Consider the following 22,387-nt stretch of genomic DNA (forward strand, 5'->3'; position numbering starts at 1 on the left):
GAGCTAGCAACAACAAAAATTGTCTGAGATATAGAGAGAGAGGAGTAAATCATCCTTGAGCACCATCTTTCTCATGAAAAAAAAAGTCCTAAATTTCTAAACTAATGTTTAAAAGCATATCCACAATATCATTTTGCCGTGTTGTGATCTATATATCAATAAATTGTGTAAATGCATTTGGACCATGACGTAGAAGCTTTATACAATAGTTTAATGATGGAGAATTAGTTTTCATTATATTGACAAGCATTCCCCGAGAAAATATCTTCCTTTGAATAGACAATTCTAGAAAATTGTCATCTAGAACCAAACTTTTTTCATAAGAACTAGATTCCTCATGATTCGCTCTTTCTCGAATCTATCCATTTTTTAGAGTCCTAAATCTCTCACAGCCAACTTCAGACTAACCAGAATTTTTTCTACTCTAAAAAATATACGCTAGTCTACTATAGAAAGAAAAAAAATATCATTGATTTAGAAACATTTTTATTGAACATAATTACAATAATAATAATAATAATCACTGATGCATTTTGTTCTCATCAATATATTTTGATAGGACATCTAATGCTGACCGAAGTTTATTTATATGGAGAATATTCACTTTTCCCGCAAAACCTAGCTGCTCCTCCTGCTTAAATTTGCTTAATGATATCAAGTATCTGGCATACATAGTGTCTCAGTCAAGACATAGTCTACAACCATTGGTCATTTTCACAGCCCCATTGGGTATTCGTATATCGTTGCTGCTATTGTCAGCTCCATCACTTATCTCCAATAATGTAAATACACCACACATTTTTCCCTAGTAATATCCTCGCAAATAAACTATTCTCTTTGAATTCAATTCTCTTACTAATATGAATTGTAAAGAAAACTATTCCTTTTATTCAAATCCCCATCACCAATCAAGTTATCGTATATGGAGTAACCTCCGCTCTCTGATTGGCTCATAAAAAAAAAACGGATGTTAACTTGAATAACCAGTTCGGTTGAGTTATATAATTTCGTGCATGCCCCCAAAACATGTTTGACTACTTTATATCATATCAGTTTTTTAAGAATGTACACGTGATCTCATGACGTACATTCATTGTGCAATTGACAACAAAAACAGGAAAAAAACCTGTTTGACTACATTATATTATTACGATCAAACTCTCAAAACATGCTTGACCACATTATACACTGCCAAATAACTAGTCTGGTAATCTGCCATGGAAAGGTGCCATGGAATAGATTATACCCACCAAACCAGATCCATTGGTACATGCACTGGAAAGGTGCCATGGAATGTAAAGTGGGACAAATAACACAGGATGGAACATAGAGTAAGCAAAGTATAACCTTGATTACTCACTTGTGTGTGTGTGTGTGTGTGTGTGTGTGTATGTTTCTGGAGGTTGAGTTTTCATAGCAGGGTAAGGTGTGTGTGTGTGTGTGTGTGTGTGTGTGTGTGTGTGTGTGGTGTGTGTGTGTGTGTGTGTGTGTGTGTGTGTGTGTGTGTGTGTGTGTGTGTGTGTGTGTGTGTGTGTGTGTGTGTGTGTGTGTGTGTGTGTGTGTATGTGTGTGTGTGTGCGTGTGATGTGTGTGATGTGTGTGTGCGTGTGCGTGTGTGTGTGTAGTGTGTGTGTGTGTGTGTGTGTGTGTGTGTGTGTGTGTGTGTGTGTGTGTGTGTGTGTGTGTGTGTGTGTGTGTGTGTGTGTGTGTGTGTGTGTGTGTGTGTGTGTGTGTGTGTGTGTGTGTGTGTGTGTGTGTGTGTGTGTGTGTGTGTGTGTGTGTGTGTGTGTGTGTGTGTGTGTGTGTGTGTGTGTGTGTGTGTGTGTGTGTGTGTGTGTGTGTGTGTGTGTGTGTGTGTGTGTGTGTGTGTGTGTGTGTGTGTGTGTGTGTGTGTGTGTGTGTGTGTGTGTGTGTGTGTGTGTGTGTGTGTGTGTGTGTGTGTGTGTGTGTGTGTGTGTGTGTGTGTGTGTGTGTGTGTGTGTGTGTGTGTGTGTGTGTGTGTGTGTGTGTGTGTGTGTGTGTGTGTGTGTGTGTGTGTGTGTGTGTGTGTGTGTGTGTGTGTGTGTGTGTGTGTGTGTGTGTGTGTGTGTGTGTGTGTGTGTGTGTGTGTGTGTGTGTGTGTGTGTGTGTGTGTGTGTGTGTGTGTGTGTGTGTGTGTATGTTTCTGGAGGTTGAGTTTTCATAGCAGGGTAAGGTGTGTGTGTGTGTATGTTTCTGGAGGTTGAGTTTTCATAGCAGGGTAAGGTGTTTGTGTGTGTGTATGTTTCTGGAGGTTGAGTTGTCATAGCAGCGTAAGGTAAAGGTTAATAATGGGATGTGGGAAAAATTTGATTTTAAATTAATACTTGAAAAGAACATAAAATAAGGAATATGGTCATTTTGCAATCGGAAGGGGGATGGGTTAGGGGCCGAAAAATGAGCAGCAAGACTTTTTCCCAGGTTACTTTGAAACTTACAGCCGTGAGTTCGTGGGCCAAGGGCACTAATGTACAAAAAAAAACATTCAAAGAATTGGTCCCTTTGTAATTGTTCCCTTCTCTAACAGAAGGAGCTCATAAATTGCCGATTTTTTTAATTGGCCTCAGACTTAAATGAAAGCTTGGGCTAAGGAGACCCCAATGCCAGAGGACTTTTCGCACCTACTTCAAATAGAAGGGGCTATCTCGTAAACTTGGGAGGGGCTAATTTGATTGGAAATTAAAAGTTCGCGTGCCCTTTTTAAAGACCAAAAGCTTTTGGCGGGTGGGGGTGAATATGCTTAGTACCAATATGCACAGATGCTCATTTAAAACAATTAATAACGTCATGAGAAGCAGAAGGAAGTTTTACCGGACACTATTTATTGCTTAAAGATTGCGTGAAATTGATTTTATTGGTATCTTATTTTCGCGAAGAAATAATGTATTTTTGTATTACCTGATAATGGCTCAGCAACTCCTCGTATGCCCTGGAGCATTCCCAGACCCATGCTGCACACTCTCTTAGCATGATCGCCACAGGGTTCAGGGACTCCTCCAACTATCATATATGCATCTCCAACTGTTTCAACCTATGAATGTAGTCTAAATTAAGGACAAGGTTAGATATTGTTTGGCACGTTTAGATATTAAAAGGATTACTCGGTCGGTATGAATAATGAATATTGAAAATCATGCAATTTTATAATCACATATTTTAACGTCCAGTGGATTCAGTGCATTATCCATAATATCCAGTCATAATATCCGGTCAATATCATGGTCAGAATTATTTCTGACCATGTTCGATAGACACTGTTTAATTGACAGTCGATTTTATTATTTTTTTCCAGGCATTGTCTTTACTGAAAAATTTACTTCTTGATTTCCCCAATTAATACCATTTTTGGCAAGTTGGGGGGCAATTTATAGTGGCACAACAGTAGAACCTTTCCTCTTGAAGCCTATTTTAACTTATCAAACAATTCGAGGTAACGAACTTTAAGTAAGGAGTGATGCGGCTCAATTGTAACCGAAACTCTAAGAAACAGTCTTGATAACAATAGATATATCAAAAGAATCGAGTTTTGATGCTCATTCAATATATGTAAAATTCACCAAATTTAATGGTACCCATCAGAAGTTACAAGCCTGAGAGAAATTTTCCAATTTTAAAAAAAGGGGGAAATACCCCCAAAAAATTAAGTGATCTTAATAGAAACCGTCCCATCAGATTCAGCATACCAGATAACCCTACTGTAGAGGTTTCAAGCTCTAAATTAGTTTTATGTAAAACAATTTCAAATTTTGCTTTTTTTGCCAAAAGAAAGATCACGGATGCGTGTTTATTTGTTGTTGTTTTTTTTGTTTTTTTTTTCTTCTTCTTTTTTTCCCAGGAGTGATCATATCTAGCCAGTGATCGTAGAAGATCAGGAGAGGGATAGTTTGATCGGAAATCATAAGTTCTAGTACCCTTTTTAAGTGACTAAAAACACTGTAGGGTAGCTAGCCCCCCTCCCATGCTCATTTTCATAAAGTAACGCGATAAAAATTTTAAGATAGCCATTTTGTTCAGCATAGTCGTAGAGGAAGGGCTGCAAGCTATGGACTTTGCCCATTGTTTGCATATTGCATTGGTTATTGTGAAGTATACAGACATTTTCAGGGGGAAATTTTCTGGTTTAGGGGAGGTCGGGAGGAGGGGTTTACGTGGGAGGATATTTCCGTGGAGTAAATTTTCATGGGGGAAGGGAATTTTCCATAGAGGGAGAGCCGGATATCCCAGCATTATTTAAAAAACGATCAGAAATTAAATAAAAAAAAAACAAGTCTTTTCAACTGAAACTAAGGAGCAATATTAAAACTTAAAACGAACAGAAATTATTAAGTACATGGGGAGGGTCGCCCCCTCGTCAATACCTCGCCCTTTACGCTAATTTTTTTAGTGCTTTTTAAAACAACTTTTTATTTTTATTAAACGCCCTTTGTGATTCAGGAGTCATTCTTAAAGAATTGGGACAAAATTTGAACCTTTTCGTAAAGAGTGAGGTATTGACGGCGGGGGGGGGGGCGACCCCCTCATATCCTTAATAATTTATGTTAGTTTTAAGTTTTAATTTTGCCCCTTACTTTCAGTTGAAAAAGCTTGTTTTTTTTATTTAATCTTTGTAGTGACAAGCAGTTTGCATTATTCTGTATGTGTAAGCAAGTTAAGTAAAGATTTTTTTTACTGTTTTTAATATTTCTTTGAATAAAACAATGGATTCTATATTTGATTCTATATTTAGAAACGGTTAGCGTAGAAATATAATAACCCATAAATCCTACAAATAGATTCAGACAGTGGTGGGTCCAGGGGAGGGGTGAGGGGGATGCCCCCCTAATGTCGTCTAAAGTAATGTAATTTACTTAATTAACGCACGTTTGCGTTAATTAAACTTGCTCCTAACGCATGTTTATCGGATAAACCTCTTTGGCGCCCCCCCCCCCGAAAAAAATTCTGGATGCGCCCCAGGATTCAGATCAAAACAAGAAGTACACTAATAGAACCACCTTTTCCGAAACCCTTATATAGAAAAATTACCGCCCTTTGGCTTCAACAACAAGGGAAATATATTGGCTTGAAAATCAGGAAAAGTGGCTGAAACCGCGATATTTTGCATATACGGTATTTTCTTTTCTCCTCAGATAGCTTGTCACTGGAACATCATAGAGAGCTGTTTAATGGCTCGTTTCAAAGGAAATTGATGTGGTTAAAATAGTAATAAGAAACAACCAGTTTCTGGATGGGTCTTTTTGGACATTAAATAAAAAAAAAAAATTTTTTAACTGAAAGTAAGGAACAATATTAAAATTCAAAATGAATCAAAATTATACCGTACATGAGGGGGGCTGCCCCCTCCTCAATGCCTCGTTCTTCACGCCGAAGTTTTTTAATACTTTTGGAAATAAAACTTCTTATTCTAATTAAATGGCCCTTGTATTCTGGACTCGTTTTTAAATAATCGGAGCAAAAAGTCAAACTTTAACGTAAAAAGTGAGGTATTGTGGTGGGGCAATCCTCAGCTATATGAAATTCACCTGTCAAAAAGGGCCATTAGTTGATCTAAAAATCGGTATACTCCCTTTTGGGTATACTTTTTTATAATAGCCTGTTTTTCAATCGTCAAATTGATTTTATCAAAATGAAAATATGCAGGAGTCTCGGTATTTAAGGAAACTTAAACATACTTTTCCTGGATCAATTTTGAAAGCTCACTGCTGGCTCCAATCTCATATTTCTTACTGTATCACTAGACATAATTGAGTGCAGTATACCATTTGCTCCTAAACATTTATGTAATTTTATCAAAAACTTTTATAAATTTTTTATGAATCCATAAAAAATTGCCGTCTTTACAGAGGGCTCTTTTGGAGCCGTCCTAGCCAGGTGGTTAGCGTTCCGGAGTTGAAATCCTGAGGTCAGGGGTTCGAGTCCTGGTTTCGCTGGTGATTTGGTTTGGAACGGGGGTCGATGGTGTGACCGTGTAAGCTGAGCCAGCGACGACCCAGCTCTAAGTGAGTGTCTGGAAAAATTTGGGGGAAACACACGGGAAATATCAAAGGATTTGCCCCCAGCCACACATTGCACTCCTGGCCAAAGGTACTGAATTAGGAGATGGGTACCTGCGCAACGCAGACCTTTGGTCAGCATGCGAAAAAGTTTTTAAGTTTTTACAGACATCATGGACGGTATTACAAACTATTAATATTTGAGGGAAAATATTAAATTTCCCTCCACTTTAGGGCTCCTGGGTGTTGCATTCTACGATATAATTTTCATGCAGGCCACTCCCTTTCTTAGAGTGGTATAATTATGAGTTTATTCTTATGATTTTAACTTTAGACGCGTCGATTTACATCTATAATTATTAAGGGTACTAAGATTTTGCTAATTTAAAAATAAGTTTGATTGACTCTCCCAACTATCTGCCCAGGCCTAAAAAGCGTAGGCCTATTTCAAGGAACCATAGCACATGGCAATGAGCCAAATTACAAATGGCTATTCTGGGACGAAATTGGCCTAAAACTTTAAAGAAAGTAGATACAATTTTAGTCTGTATAAGAAACATTCGATGGGAAGATAAAAAAAAAATACTTCTTCTAAAAATTTACACGACGATTCTTACAATTTATACTTTGGGTCATGAAAGGGGGCCATCTTATTTCTTGAGGCCATCTTATTACAAAGTACTATATCTTTTTCTGTGTCAATGTGATATATTGAAGTCGGCAATAATACAATTTTAAATTATCTGTTTATCGAGCTGATATTACCTTGTATACTTTGTGTATTTCCGTAAGTTGGTCGTATACCGAGTACATTGAGTTGAGTAGACATACAACTTCCATTGGGGTAATGCGACTGCTTATTTCTGTGAACTGAACAACATCGGAGAATAATACGGTTACGATGTCAAAACTCTACAATAAAAATTTCGTTTCATAATGGGAATAACTGAAGGTAAATAATACAAGGACAATCCTAGGAACAGTTGCCGTCAGTGCAGGGTTGGACCCACGAGCCCTTGGTAACTAGCTGAAACCTTTACCCGTACACCAACCAGCTAGCAATAAATTTTTATAGTACTTTATTGCCGATTCACCGTTCAAAACAATCAAAAAAATAGACAAAAGGTTTGTTTTCACATACAGTTTTGCCTTAATACGAAAATCATGTCTTATATTCTCTGATTCTGATGGACAAACTTTTTTTATTTTCCTCCTTGCCCTTACTCACCAAGTGCCATTCTCATCTCAAGTTGCTCCGTGGACTCTCAAGTGGTCTGGGGATCCCTTTCGGATACCAATAGCAGCCCCTGCTAGAACTATATACGACTTCGACCCCACATCCCATGACTGGTCACGCCTGAGGGGCAGACCTGACCAGTCAAAAGGAGAGCCTACAGAATTTTCTCAGCAAGGCCGACATTGCTGCTGACGAGACCCCCCTAATAGTAGCAGATCGGTCCTTCAGGAGGAGCAAATTTGCTAAGCTCTCTACGCCACATATCATGGGACAGAAGCCTTAAGTTAAGTAAGTTAAAGTTTTACTATATTTAAAAAAAAATGCTCGGTCTCATTTTTTTAAATCTAAACACTATCCCGAAATATTCAAACCTGGAAAACTTTGATAGACTCCGATCTTCGCATACTGCCTTGAGACTAATGGAAACCAGTTTCAGAAGCCTCTCTAGCGTAGGAGTGAAGGGGCAATATTCAAACGTTCTACCATTTTATTACTGTAATGCTTTGCAGCTATCAGCGAGGATTTAGCTTCTTCTTGCAGGCATGGGCAAAGTTATAGTTGAGAACCACCAGCTATTTCATCAGTTGTCAGCTATATTTGATTGGAAACTTGTGTATTTGTTTGTACTTAAATATAATCTGCTAGTCTTTGAATTTTGCAAAAGGAATGACACGCTTTGCAGTTCAGAAAATTTTGTAAATTCATATGGCACCTTTGGTCCTTAAACCTAATTTGGCACACCCCCTCATCTAGGCAAATGCACTTGCTACTCTCGCATAACAGCTAGAGGAAAAAAAACAAAACAGGAATATTTTTACATGTTCCCATATTTAGGAATTATTTGCAAACACTGACAGCACTTCTGTGGTAAACTTTGTTAAGAGGCCCTTGGGATATATATATATATATATATATATATATATATATATATATATATATATATATATATATATATATATATATATATATATATATATATATATATATATATATATATATATATATATATATATATATATATAGAAGGATGATGCAAGCCAGCTAGATCTGGAAACCGTGAGAATTGCAAGGTTCATTTTCAGAACAAGAGTAGCTAGTTGGGTTTTTCTTGGACATTCTATTGACATAAATTTCCCGATATAAAATTTTCTACGATAGCACAGTGGTCTGTAATTCCTATTTTATGTTTTGGTAAAATTTGTACTCTGTCAATAATCCTATATCTTGCAAAAATTTAGACGCTTGTCTATTTAGGTCACAGGTTTAGGTTGAAGATGAAATTTTTCCGAACAGCAAAACTTATAAATGTCTTGGAATGAATATATCACCTACTTCTCCTGATATAGTTCAATGAAGTTGAATTTTTACACAGGCTGCGCGGTAAGTCCCGATAAAAGTGCATGAATGAGTTCTAATAAATTCGCACAATTAATTTGACACTATTATATAGCTTCGTCTGCTTTGGCCAATGTCCATTAGGTTGAAGATCAAATCTTTGATGATAAATTCCTATATAAATTAATGTTAAATGGTTAAACTTTTTTTTATAGCTCCTTAAAAGTTGTAAAATGTCTGCAACAATTTTTGGATGGTTTGTACCGACAATTTATAAGAAGGCCGAAAATTGCTTAAAAGCGAGTAAAATAAACATAGAAAATAAAGCTTTTGGTTTCATATGCACTAGAAAGTACTTTTTTCTACTACCTGGAAAAGCTGAAGCTTTTTAAGACTAAAAATGGAAGAGTGAAGAACGCCTCCTTGTTACATTTTTTTGTAGAGCCTACTTGAATGCCAGGAGACCTGGCTAACTTTTTCTAGGAAAATCCCAGTCCCAAAAAATTATATTCCCAGGAAAACTTGAAAACCTTTGAAGCGGACTTGTAGGCAACCACTTCACTTAATCAGACCATGATCAAACAGCTGCTTATTTAACGTTCCCTTACCTGGCATGTTTCTAACGGACTTGCACCAAGTCTAAGCCTGTCCGCTACTGACTGTGGTATCATTTGATATAGTAGCTCATCTGTCCTTTTCATTTCTTCATCCAATTTTTTCATTGACTCCTGAAGCTTTTGAGATTTTATTCTTTCTTGGTCTAGTAAAAGCTTCAGTTCTACGGACTTCTGAGTTCCTGCCATCATGAGATCCCTATATTTAAAAAAAAATTAAACTATAGTGAAAACATTGACCCACACTCGAGCACATCTGTACTTGACAACTTTAGACTAATTGTTTTGAGAAGAGTGTTTTTATGCTTAACTTAACGATCAATACAAATAAAGCGTCATTTACTGCAAACGAAGGGTGGCGAGCGTTTGATTTCCAACGCGGTGGTAGCAACATCAGAAATTGCTCGGATAATTTATATAACTGCTGTTAAATTTTCTCCCTGTTGCTCTAAAATTTTAGACAAGTCCGATTTGGGTCTAATAAAGCCTTTCCCTGAAAAAAATAAAATGTGTAACCAAACTACAACCTGTCCCCGGGCAAACATGCTTTGCTAAACAAAGTATTTTTTGGTAGCATTAGCTTCATAGGCTTACAATTTAGATGCACCGTCAATAAATGAAACAAATATCATCCAGAGAAAATACACATCCCATCACCAAGATAGAAAGAAAAACTTATTAAACTTCGGTCAGGGAGAAAATCCATATTCATAAATAGTTAAATTAACCTGGATATTTAAATAATCTGCAGATATGGCTAACTCAATTAAGTTCGAACATATAAGGCGATGCCTTGCAGGGCCGTAACCAGGATTTTTGTTCGGTGGGGGGGGGGGGCTACCCGATTTTTTTGCGTGGACTTTGTCTAACATCCTCGAGCAATATTACGTTAGCTCGAGATCGTTAGTCCGCCCCTTGCGAACGAGGACGCGTCTACTAGGCATACTTTCGTATCTTTAAGGGGCGACAAGTATTTACATACAGTTAAATACTACAAGCTAAGTCTTTTTTTTTTTTGAGACAACAAAAACAGTTAACGCTAAAAGAAGCCAAATAGTAGAAGTAGTCTATATATTTTTTTGTTTTTTTTTGGTTTTTTTTTAGCTTAAAGTAAGGGCGAATATCTATAAAACAAAATCCAGGCGACGATTTTTCTTCCCTGCAAAAATTTCGATGTGCTTGTCAGGGCAGATGTCAACGTCCCTAGGGACTGCAAGGAGGGCTAAGCCACTCAATCGTTCTTCTCCTGTTGAATTTCTCAGCCAGATTTTGAGCCTTCTGAGCGTTGAGACACTTCTTTCCGGAGTAGCAGTGCTAACAGGTAACGTCGCAAGAACAGCCAGAAGAAGAACAACATTTGGAAAAAAGGTGATGTCGCATGCCTGAAGCGAAGACACAGCACAAGTAGGCCTCTCTGATACCGAAACATTCTCCCACTTGATGCGCTAAAGCTCAATCTCTTGCTTCGGACAGTCTGGTTGGAAAGAATATACAATTCAACCAATGACTCCAGGTTTAATGCCTTCAGGTCGACAGAAACAATTTCGGCAGGAGAAAGGACGCGATTTGACAGCACTTTCTGGTGAAGCTTAAATCGTTGTTTCAGCTCTGAGGTGAAGTGGTCCAGGAAAGGAATAGAGAGCGAGGTTCTATAGTGGTTGAGAAGGTCTGGATCGTCTGCATGCATACTCCGGCCACCTCTCGTCCTTGGAAGAGTCATCTCCAGTCCTAAGTCGCTGGAAAAACGCTTAGCTTTGTCGAAAATAGACGTGAAAGCAGTAGCAGCATTTCCTCACATTTCCTTTGTTTTTGAAAGGACAGTTTCCACGTGCCTGCATGCAGCTGCCAAATCACAGTCAACTGACCGAAGATTCTTGCACAGTGGAAGCGTAAGGCAGAAAAGCTCTTTGACCACATGGAGACACACAACAAATTGTGACTGGTTCATCGTGTACAGCAACTGCGCCGCTTTTGCAGAAGTTTCTGCATTTTCGTTCTCTTCTAGAGCTTCCAGGGATTGCTGGATTGGTCGGTACAGCTCCAGAAAACGCACGACTGAATCGTGGCGCTCCACCCATCTTGTTTCGCAGAGTCCGGTTAAAATATATTTCCTCGAATCCGGTAGTATTTCGTTGATCTTCTCTTTTAAATTCTGTGTCCTGAGTGGGGAAGCATGGTAAAATCTGCAGACTTGTGACAAGACACCGAAGAAATGCTTAAACGCCAGAATAGAACATACAGAAGAGATGACCAAGTTGAGACTGTGCGCACTACAATGGACGTAAAGCGCCTTCGGATACTTTTCACGTATAACAGCATGGACACTCCTAAGATGCCCACTCATCGCTGCTGCACCATCATATCTCTGACCAATCATCTTGTTCAGATTAAGACCAAGGCTTTTGATAAATAGCAGGATTGATGAAGCCAGACCTTGCCCAGTCAAATCAGAAACTGGGGTAAAACCAAGGAAGTCCTCATGCAGGTTCCCTTTGAAAGTGTAGCGAACGCAAACAGACAGCTGCTCGGTTTTCGAAACGTTCGCTGTTTCATCGGCAAGCACCTAAAAGCATGGACATGCATTTAGTCTTTCCACAATGGACTGCTGAAGAAGCTCCCCAGATGCGGCGATAATACCATTCTGGATGATGGGAGAAAGATATGTGGCATTTCCGGCCACAGAAAGAAGATGGTTCTTCAGAATATCGTCACCATGTCTCACCCTCAGCTGCAGTAGTGCTCGGAAGTTGCCATCATTGTGAGAAGGTTCTGGATCCGAGAACGAAATGGAACCGGAATCGTTAGTACCACGAAGGGCAAGCTGTTGCCACCCACAAAATATCACCGTCTCAACAATTGGTCGCAACTTCTGGTGATTTTCTTGAACCTGCGCTTTCCTCGCCGCGTCAAGTTTGTGCACGATATTGTCCTGCCTTTTCTCCGAGACAGAAATGAAGTTTTCAGCCGATACGATGCAGTTTTTATGAAAATCTGCTTGTTGGTGAGCTGTGAAGGACTCTATCGCATCCTTCCAGTTCCTGAATGGTTTGGTGACTAGATTCCCCAAGCGCTGGTGGCAGCCTTTGCCAGCTGTCTCTGACAAGAACAGAACGCAAAATCTGCAAAAAGCAGCGTCCTCAGACGGAGAGTAGGACAACCGACTGAAACGATCGAGCCAAGTTAACTGAAACTTCAGCTTCCGTTTTTCGGATACTGGAAAAATGTTGGAGATATCTGGAGTCCAATGGCTCTTCAGCAAACAAAGTTTAGAATTTGCATCAAGACCGGATGATTTGTTTACAAAACAACTAATGTCATTTATAAACAACAAAAGAGACTGGGTTGGTGCAGGTGCGTCGTAGTTGGTTCCAGGGTCTGTGATTCAGAAGCTTCAACGATGGCTTCAGTGCCCTAAAGATCCAGAGGTGTAGATGAATGCTCCGCAGACGTCCCGCTAACACCACTGTCAGAAACATCCCTGGTCCGCTTGGGCGCGAAAAACGACGTAATGTCACACTTCCTCTTCATGTTGAAAATTGCTCTTCTCTTATCCAAGTCCAAAATTGAACTGAACTGAACTGATAATCTTGCACTCTCTTATAACATTTACCTCGAGCCCCCATCAATCCTAATTTACTATGCAAGGTCTGACCTTGCATAATAAGGCGAACATGGGGTTACCTAATTGTGTTAGCTGATCACAACCGTTTACCCACAAAATTGCATGAGGACTTTTGTATGACACGAAATCAAATAATATAATAGCGTATATTAACCCTAATTTACAACAGAAAGCTAGGAGAACATGGGGTTAACTACGTTTACCTAGTTGAGGAGGCTCATGGAAATTTTTTAGCCACAAATTGTACTTAAAGTTAGTGTGGGAACATATTTTTTTTCTGGGAAGATTTTGTCTTTACATATATTTTTTTGATAAATTTTTGACTCGGTCAAAAATGTCGGAAGGGGGGGTCAAACCGGGTACACCCCCCCCCCCTGGATACGGCCTTGATGCCTTGTGAGTGTTTTTCTGTTAACATGAATGACAGAGGGCAGAGTTGATAACCTTGACAATATTGGGCAATACATTTCAACCGGATATTCAGTTTCATATCTAGCAAATCCTAGAATTTACTTTTGGAATTGAGATAAGTGGTTTCGCTTACGTAAATCTGAAAACAACCTGAGTTCTATATGACAGTTTTCATCCCCCTAACCTGCGTCGATTGGAGAGGGATTTTTAATCCCCAACTAAATTTTTGACCCCCCCCCCCTGTAGATTTGAAAAATACGTTTTCTGGGGTATGATGTCATATTTGTAGTGTTTTTGCTGCCAGACCCCCTCTGGCTTATTCTTTCCTACATTCTAGCGAAGAAAAAGCCAAAGGCTTTTTCTTGTATGTGATATACAATTAAAAATTTTATGATCAATTTCATAAAGGGTCAATTTCACGGATAGGAGAAACTAAAAACCTATGACGAGCAGAAATAAAGTCTTATAGTAGCTCAAACTTAAAACGTGCAGAAATTATTATCAATGAATAACTGAAACCTAAAACGAACAAAAATTCAAATAAGTTCTAGTCTATTCGCATTGAAATAAAGACAAAAGATACAGCTATGAATAAGTAAATAAATCCTAAAACGAACAGAAATTAAATGAATAATTAAGTAAAACTTGAAACGAACAGAAATGACCAGGAGCAGGGATATTTCCCCCTACAAGTTTTAAAGACTACAATATCATTTGTGCTTTAGTGGGCGTTCAGACGCTGGATTCTGTCTCAGACTCTGTCCAAGTTTTCTGCTCAAAATGGTTGAAAGTCCAAGGTATTTTCAGAAATAGAAAATTCACAATCATAATAGGTATCTTCAGTTTTGAAAATGTTGCTCGATAGTTCCTATTTTCAGCTTTCAACCATTCTGAGCGGGAAACTTGGACAGAGTCTGAAACAGACTCCAGCGTCTGAACGCCCAATTACTGAAAACGATTTGAACTTTGAGCAGTGTGTTACTTATTTGTCATATAACAAAAAAAAAAAAAATCAAATAGAAGGCTAATCAAGCCTAACAAATAAGAGTGGTGCTGCCCCCCTCTCTCTCAAATCCTCTTAGCGGGTTAAGTATCGTTTGCATTTCATAGAAACCGATATGTGCTATGAACAGCTTGAATTTTATGTGACAAAACACCAAAAAAAGATCACCATGATTATCAAGATGACCAAAAATTACAAATGAAAGTAAACTGATCGTTTAATATTAACGATTCTAATTTCTTTATATCTTAATAATTTCGGAATTTTTATTGTATAATTATATAATAGAAAATGTCTAAAATATTTTTTTGTCTTCAGTAAAGAAAATTTGGAGCCCTACTCATTTCTGTTGTAATTTCTATGTGTTTTATGTTTGACTTGACTGTTCATTTTAATTTCTGTTTGTTCTAGGATTTATTTATTCATCTATAGAAATATATTTATTTTTATGTTACAAAATATATTTAGGCCATCCCTGCCTTTGCCTCCAAGTTAAACTTTGATTTTTAAATACCCCTCCACCCAAAAAACCAAAGCCGCATTGTAGATACACCATTTTCATATCCGGACAACACACAGTGCGTTTAATTGACCTTGTTACTTTACTGTGCATAGATTGTAAGTCCCATAGGATCTCTCAATGTAAAATAAAATTGATGGATCAGAGACATAAATTGTGTGGCCCTCGCCCCCCTTAAAGTAATATTTGAAGTTTCTTTATTCACCCCCCCCCCCTCTTTTCCCAACAGTACCTAAAAGCTCCCACTCCATTCTCAAGTTGTTACTGATATATCACAGATACAAGTAGTAATCAATGTTATACTTTGCGTACGGCACTAGGACCATGTTATTTGCGTACGGCACGTTCCCTGGCACCTTTCCATGGCAGATTACCAGACTAGTTATTTGGCAGTGTATAATGTAGTCAAGCATGTTTTGAGAGTTTGGTAATAATAAAATAACGTTGTTAAACAGGTTTTTTTCTGTTTCTGTTGTCAATTCCACAATGAATGTACATCATGGGTTCATGAGCACATTCTTAAAAAAAACTGGTATGATATAAAGTAGTCAAACATGTTTTGGGAGCACGCCAGAAAATATGTAACTCAACATCTGTTTTTTATTCGTCCTTGAAAAACTGTTGAAAACAATGGATTCGTCAATTGTCAATGTGAGTACAGCTTATTAAATTTTTTAATTTATTTCCAGATAAAAAGCATTTACCAGTAAATTCAAATTTCTGGGGGACTTAGCCCCCCTCCCCCCACCCCCAACAATAAAAAACCTATACAGTAGTATACTCGTAAGAAAACGTAAAGTACGCTTTTTTCCTCTATGTAAACAAAAACCACCCCCACCCTGCTCTGTAGAAATAGTTATTTCGTTCAAAAAAAATGCCCTTTTTTCCAGCTATCAAAAATCTTTTTTAGATCTAAATAGAAGCTTCTGTGTCACAAGAAATGGTCACTTTTGGAGAACAGGCCTCGCATGCTCATTTTATCACAGAGATTAAAACCATATGTGTTTATAAATACAGAAAAGGGTCCTTTTTTGGAACCAAAATTTCAAACGTGTCGTATTTCAAACGAAAAAAAAGCTTGGTGATTAAGACGGGCTTTGTCTAATTCTAGCCGGAAACTCAGAATTGATAGGGGGCAAGATCAAAAAGGGGTAATTAGTGATTGGATAATTTTTTAACGTGAAATCTCTGAATAAAATGTTTTTGGAGAAATTATTTAAAAGGTATAGTTTATTTATTCTAAAGATAATCACATAGGCCTCAACAGCAAATCATTTTAATACTTTTCCACAGGGGGATTTCCACTAGGTAGGTTAAGATTCAAGCTAATTCTTGTAGGCTACCTTTTAAAATAGCTTTACGGGGGGGGGAGGGAGATACACACTACACTCTGCTCATAAATTTGACATCGTGTCTGAGCTTTTTCTGAAAGACTTTAGACTACTGTAATTATTTAAAAGGTATTGTTTATTTATTCTAAAGATACTGACTTAGGCCTCAACGGCAAATCATTTTAATACTTTTCCACAGGGGGATTTCCACTAGGTATGTTAAGATTCAAGCTAATTCTTGTAGGCTACATTTTAAAATAGCTTTACGGGGTTTGAGGGTGTCGTCTTATTCTGTGTGTTTATTTTTTTTGTTTACTTGGTGGTCATTCAAAAAGCGAGGATTTTTGTTAAATAATTAATTCTTGTACCTTTTAAAATCGCTTTACGGGGTTTGAGAGACTCTGAAAACAACTTCAACCGGGGCCTCCCCCCCCCCCCCGCGATCAGAAATTAAATTATAAAAAAAAAGTTTCTTCAACTGAAAGTAAGGAGCAACATCAAAACTTAAGAACAAAGAGAAAATAGAAGCTGTTTCCAAAAGATTTACGATTAATAAACTTTAGTGCTGTCAGTCAAAAGCTATGGGTTTGAGAAAATTGTCTGACTATCGAAAAATGAAGAAACACCTTCCAAAAGTCGACAGGAATGGGATTGTCTTGAGGGGGAATTTTCCATAGAAGAGGTTGAGCGTATTTTTACATAAAAAAAACTTCCACCGTACCTAGCCCCCCGCGATCATAAAGTAAATACTAAAAAAAAAGTTTCTTCAATTGACTGTAAGGAGCAAACTCAAAACTTAAAATCGGACAAAAAATGTTAGTGATTTACAAATTTTTTAGTATTCATTATCTTTGTTGCTGTTTGTCAAAAGCTATGGGTTTGAAAAAATTGTCTGATTATCGAAAAATTATACATTCTTAACGATATGGTTTAGTTTGTCAAATCATCAACAACAGCATAAAAAAGAAGAAAAACCCAAAATAGCCAAGATTAATGAAAAGACCTAATGAAATTAAACGGGTTGTTTCATAAATAATGCCATTCATTCCTGGAAGTCTCAGGCAAGGGCGGATCCAGAATTTTTTAGGGGAGGGGGCAAAATAGGTTGATTCGATAAACTTGCGTTAGGAGCAAGTTTAATTAACGCGAAACAAACTCTATGCTTTTTCTGCATCAATTGTCGGATATGTTGAATAAAATATGCAAAGTCAACATAGCTTTATTTCATTTTTTAAGGTTAATTTAGACGAAGTTACGTGCGCGCACGTAACCTCGTCTTTTGCCGAGACATATAGGAATCTCCATGTTATTTGCGTACGGCACGTTCCCTGGCAGCTTTCCAAGACAGATTACCAGACTAGTTATTTGGCAGTGTATAATGTGGTCAAGCATGTTTTGAGAGTTTGGTAGTAATAAAATAATGTAGAGTCAAACAGGTTTTTTTCTGTTTCTGTTGTCAATTCCACAATGAATGTACGTCATGAATTCATGTGCACATTCTTAAAAAAAACTGGTATGATATAAAGTAGTCAGACATGTTTTGGGAGCACGCAAGAAAATATGTAACTCAACATCTATTATTTATTCGTCCTTGAGAAGCTGTTGAAAACAATGAATTCATCAATTGTCAATGTGAGTACATCTTTTTAAATTTTTTAATTTATTTTCAGATAAAAAGCATTTACCAGTAAATTCGAATGTCAAGGGGAATTAGCCCCCCTCCCCCCACCCCCCAAAAAAAAAAACCCATACAGAAGTATACTCGTTAGAAAACGCAAAGTACGCTTTTTTCCTCTATGTAAACAAAAACCAACCCCACCCTGCTCTGTAGAAATAGTTATTTCGTTCAAAAAAAATGCCCTTTTTTCCAGTTATCAAAAATCTTTTTCAGATCTAAATAGAAGCTTCTGTGTCACAAGAAATGGTCACTTTTGGAGAACAGGCGTCGCATGCTCATTTTATCACAGAGATTAAAACCATATGTGTTTATAATTACAGAAAAGGGTCCCTTTTTTGGAACCAAAATTTCAAACGTGTCTTATCTGAAAACAAAAGCTTGGTGATTAAGACGGGCTTTGTCTAATTCTAGCCGGAAACTCAGAATTGATAGGGGGCAAGATCAAAAAGGGGTAATTAGTGATTGGATAATTTTTTAACGTGAAATTTCTGAATAAAATGTTTTTGGAGAAATTATTTAAAAGGTATAGTTTATTTATTCTAAAGATAATGACATAGGCCTCAACAGCAAATCATTTTAATACTTTTCCACAGGGGGATTTCGACTAGGCATGTTAAGATTCAAGCTAATTCTTGTAGGCTACCTTTTAAAATAGCTTTACGGGGGGAGGGAGATACACACTACACTCTGCTCATAAATTTGACATCGTGTCTGAGCTTTTTCTGAAAAACTTTAGACTACTGTAATTATTTAAAAGGTATTGTTTATTTATTCTAAAGATACTGACTTAGGCCTCAACGTCAAATCATTTTAATACTTTTCCACAGGGAGATTTCCACTAGGTATGTTAAGATTCAAGCTAATTCTTGTAGGCTACCTTTTAAAATAGCCTTACGGGGTTTGAGGGTGTCGTCTTATTCTGTATGTTTTTTTTTTGTTTACTTGGTGGTCATTCAAAAAGCGAGGATTTTTGTTAAATAAGTAATTCTTGTACCTTTTAAAATAGCTTTACGGGGTTTGAGAGACTCTGAAAACTACTTCAACCGTGGCCTGCCCCCCCCTCGCGATCAGAAATTAAATTATAAAAAAAAGTGTCTTCAACTGAAAGTAAGGAGCAACATCAAGACTTAAAAACGGACAGAAAATAGAGGTTGTTTCCAAAAGATTTAGGATTCATTAACTTTAGTGCTGTCAGTCAAAAGCTATGGGTTTGAGAAAATTGTCTGACTATCGAAAAATGAAGAAACACCTTCCAAAAGTCGACAGGAATGGGATTGTCTTGAGGGGGAATTTTCCTTAGAAGAGGTGGAGGGTATTTTTAGATTAAAACAACTTCAACCGTGCCCAGCCCCCCGCGATCAGAAATTAAATTATAAAAAAAAGTTTCTTCAACTGAAAGTAAGGAGCAACGTCAAAACTTAAAAACGGACAAAAAATAGAGGCTGTTTCCAAAAGATTTAGGATTCATTAACTTTAGTGTTGCCAGTCAAAAGCTATGGGTTTGAGAAAATTGTCTAATTATCGAAAAATGAAGAAACACCTTCCAAAAGTCGACAGGAATGGGATTGTCTTGAGGGGGGAATTTTCCATAGAAGAGGTGGAGGGTATTTTTATGTGAAAACAACTTCAACCGTGCCCAGCCCCCCGCGATCAGAAATTAAATTATAAAAAAAAGTTTCTTCAACTGAAAGTAAGGTGCAACATCAAAACTTAAAAACGGACAGAAAATAGAGGCTGTTTCCAAAAGATTTAGGATTCATTAACTTTAGTGTTGCCAGTCAAAAACTATGGGTTTGAGAAAATTGTCTGATTATCGAAAAATGAAGAAAAACCTTCCAAAAGTCGACAGGAATGGGATTGTCTTGAGGGGGGAATTAGTTTTAACAAGAAATGTCTGAAAAGTATTTTTGAGGGGATGGCGCGATGAATTTTCGTCGGTCAGAGATGCAACAATGGTACTGTTTCTTAATAGCATGGAAAAGAACGACTATTGAATGCCTCGCTGTTTAAGTTAAGAGGTGAAATCAAGACCAAAGAACGACTATTGAACACAGATACAATACACATACAGAGACGACACACACATAGCGACGACACATGCACAGAGACGACACACACACACACACAGACACAGAGACGACACACACACACAGATGACATTCACACACACAGAGACGAAACACACATAGAGACGATACACACAGAGACGACAAACACACAGAGACGACACACATAGCGAAGACACACACACAGAGACGACACACACACAGAGACAACACACACACAGATACGAAACACACAAAGAGACGACACACACACAGAGTCCACTCACACACAGAGAGGACAAACACACAGAGACTACAGGCACAAAGAGACTAATCACACACAGAGAGGACAAACACACAGAAACGACACACACACAGACACAAAGATACGATTCGCACACAGAGACGACAAACACACAGAAACGACACAGAGAGACGACACTTTCACAGAGACTATACACACACACATAGTCAACACACACAGAGAGACTATACACACACACAGAAATGAGAAACACACATAGATACGACACACACAAAGAGATTTCATACACGCACAGATACGAAACACACATAGACACGACACACACACAGAGACAACATACACGCAGAGACGACACACACACACACACAGAGACGACACACACACAGATACGAAACACACATAGAGACGACACGCCTACAGAGACAACAAACACACAGAGACAACACATACAGATATGAAAAACCCACAGAGACGACACATGCACAGAGACGACACACACACAGAGTCCACTCACACACAGAAAGGACAAACACACAGAGACGACAGACACAAAGAGACGAATCACACACAGAGAGGACAAACACACAGAAACGACACATAGAAACGACACATGCACAGAGACGATACACACACACACAGAGTCAACACACACAGAGAGACGAGACACACACACAGAAATGACAAACACACATAGAGACGACACACGCAAAGAGACGTCACACACACACAGATACGAAACACACATAGAGACGACAGACACATAGAGACAACACACACACAGAGACAACATCCACACAGAGACGAAACACTGTGGGTGTTTCGTTTCTGTGTGTGTGTATGTTGTCTCTGTGTGTTTGTCGTCTCTGTGTGCGTGTCGTCTCTCTATGTGTTGTCGTCTCTATGTGCGTGTCATCTCTCTATGTGTTGTCGTCTCTGTGTGTGTGTCGTCTCTGTGTCTGTGTTGTCTCTATGTGTGTGTCGTCTCTGTGTGTGTGTGTGTCGTGTCTGTGTGTTTGTCGTCTCTCTGTGTGTGTGTCGTCTCTATGTGTAAGTCGTCACTTTGATTGTGTAGTCTCTGTGTGTGTGTCGTCTCTGTGTGGATGCTGTCTCTGTGTGTGTGTCGTCTCTATGTGTATGTCGTCTCTATGTGTGTTTCGTATCTGTGTGTGTGTGACGTCTCTTTGCGTGTGTCGTCTCTATGTGTGTTTGTCATTTCTGTGTGGGTGTCTCGTCTCTCTGTGTGTGTTGACTCTGTGTGTGTGTGTATCGTCTCTGTGAATGTGTCCTCTCTATGTGTCATGTCTGTGTGTTTTTCCTCTCTGTGTGTGATTCGTCTCTTTGTGTCTGTCGTCTCTGTGTGTTTGTCATCTCTGTGTGTGAGTGGACTCTGTGTGTGTGTGTCGTCTCTGTGCATGTGTAGTCTCTGTGGGTGTTTCATATCTGTGTGTTTGTTGTCTCTGTGTGTTTGTCGTCTCTGTATGCGTGTCGTCTCTATGTGTGTTTCGTATCTGTGTGTGTGTCTCGTCTCTCTGTGTGTGTTGACTCTGTGTGTGTGTATCGTCTCTGTGCATGTGTCGTCTCTATGTGTCGTTTCTGTGCGTTTGTCCTCTCTGTGTGTGATTCGTCTCTTTGTGTCTGTGTGTGATTCGTCTCTTTGTGTTTGTCCTCTCTGTGTGTGATTAGTCTCTTTGTGCCTGTCGTCTCTGTGTGTTTGTCCTCTCTGTGTGTGAGTGGAATGTGTGTGTGTCGTCTCTTTGTATGTTTCGTCTATGTTTATGTGTCGTCTCTGAGTGTGTGTCGTCTCTCTGTGTGTGTCTTCGCTTTGTGTGTCGTCTCTGTGTGTTTGTTCTCTCTAATTGTTTCTTATATATTTATGGGTAGTCTCTGTGTGTGTGTGTGTCACCTGTGTGTGTGTGTCGTCTCTTTGTCTGTGTCTGTGTCGTCTCTGTGAATGTGTCGTCGCTATGTGTGCGTCGTCTCTGTATGTGTGTTGTCTCTGTGTTCAATAGTCGTTCTTTGGTCTTGATTTCACCTCTTAACTTAAGCAGCGAGGCATTCAATAGTCGTTCTTTTACATGCTATTAAAAAACAGTACCATTGTTGCATCTCTGACCGATGAAAAGTCATCGCGCCATCCCCCAAAAAATACTTTTCAGACATTTTTTGTTAAAACTAATTCCCCCCTCAAGACAATCCCATTCCTGTCGACTTTTGGAAGGTGTTTCTTCATTTTTCGATAGTAAGACAATTTTCTCAAACCCATAGCTTTTGACTGACAGCACTAAAGTTAATGAATCCTAAATCTTTTGGAAACAGCC

At 38.4% G+C, this 22,387-nt stretch overlaps 1 protein-coding gene across 1 annotated transcript in view; it reads right to left on the reverse strand.

Annotated features, from left to right (window-relative positions):
• The window catches only part of Gyc88E (Guanylyl cyclase at 88E), a 446,210-nt gene that overhangs the window by 28,920 nt on the left and 394,903 nt on the right, over window positions 1-22,387 (reverse strand). Inside the window, exons 8-10 of the mRNA XM_089102419.1 lie at window positions 9,189-9,393; window positions 6,774-6,920; window positions 2,917-3,049 (exon numbers count right to left, since the gene is read on the reverse strand). Coding sequence (XP_088958545.1) covers window positions 2,917-3,049; window positions 6,774-6,920; window positions 9,189-9,393 — 485 coding nt within the window. The remainder of the gene's footprint in view (window positions 1-2,916; window positions 3,050-6,773; window positions 6,921-9,188; window positions 9,394-22,387) is intronic.

Source organism: Artemia sp. Qi Xiang Cuo, chromosome 2, assembly GCF_049724085.1.
Source record: "Artemia sp. Qi Xiang Cuo chromosome 2, ASM4972408v1, whole genome shotgun sequence".
Classification (NCBI taxonomy): Eukaryota; Metazoa; Arthropoda; class Branchiopoda; order Anostraca; family Artemiidae; genus Artemia; species Artemia sp. Qi Xiang Cuo.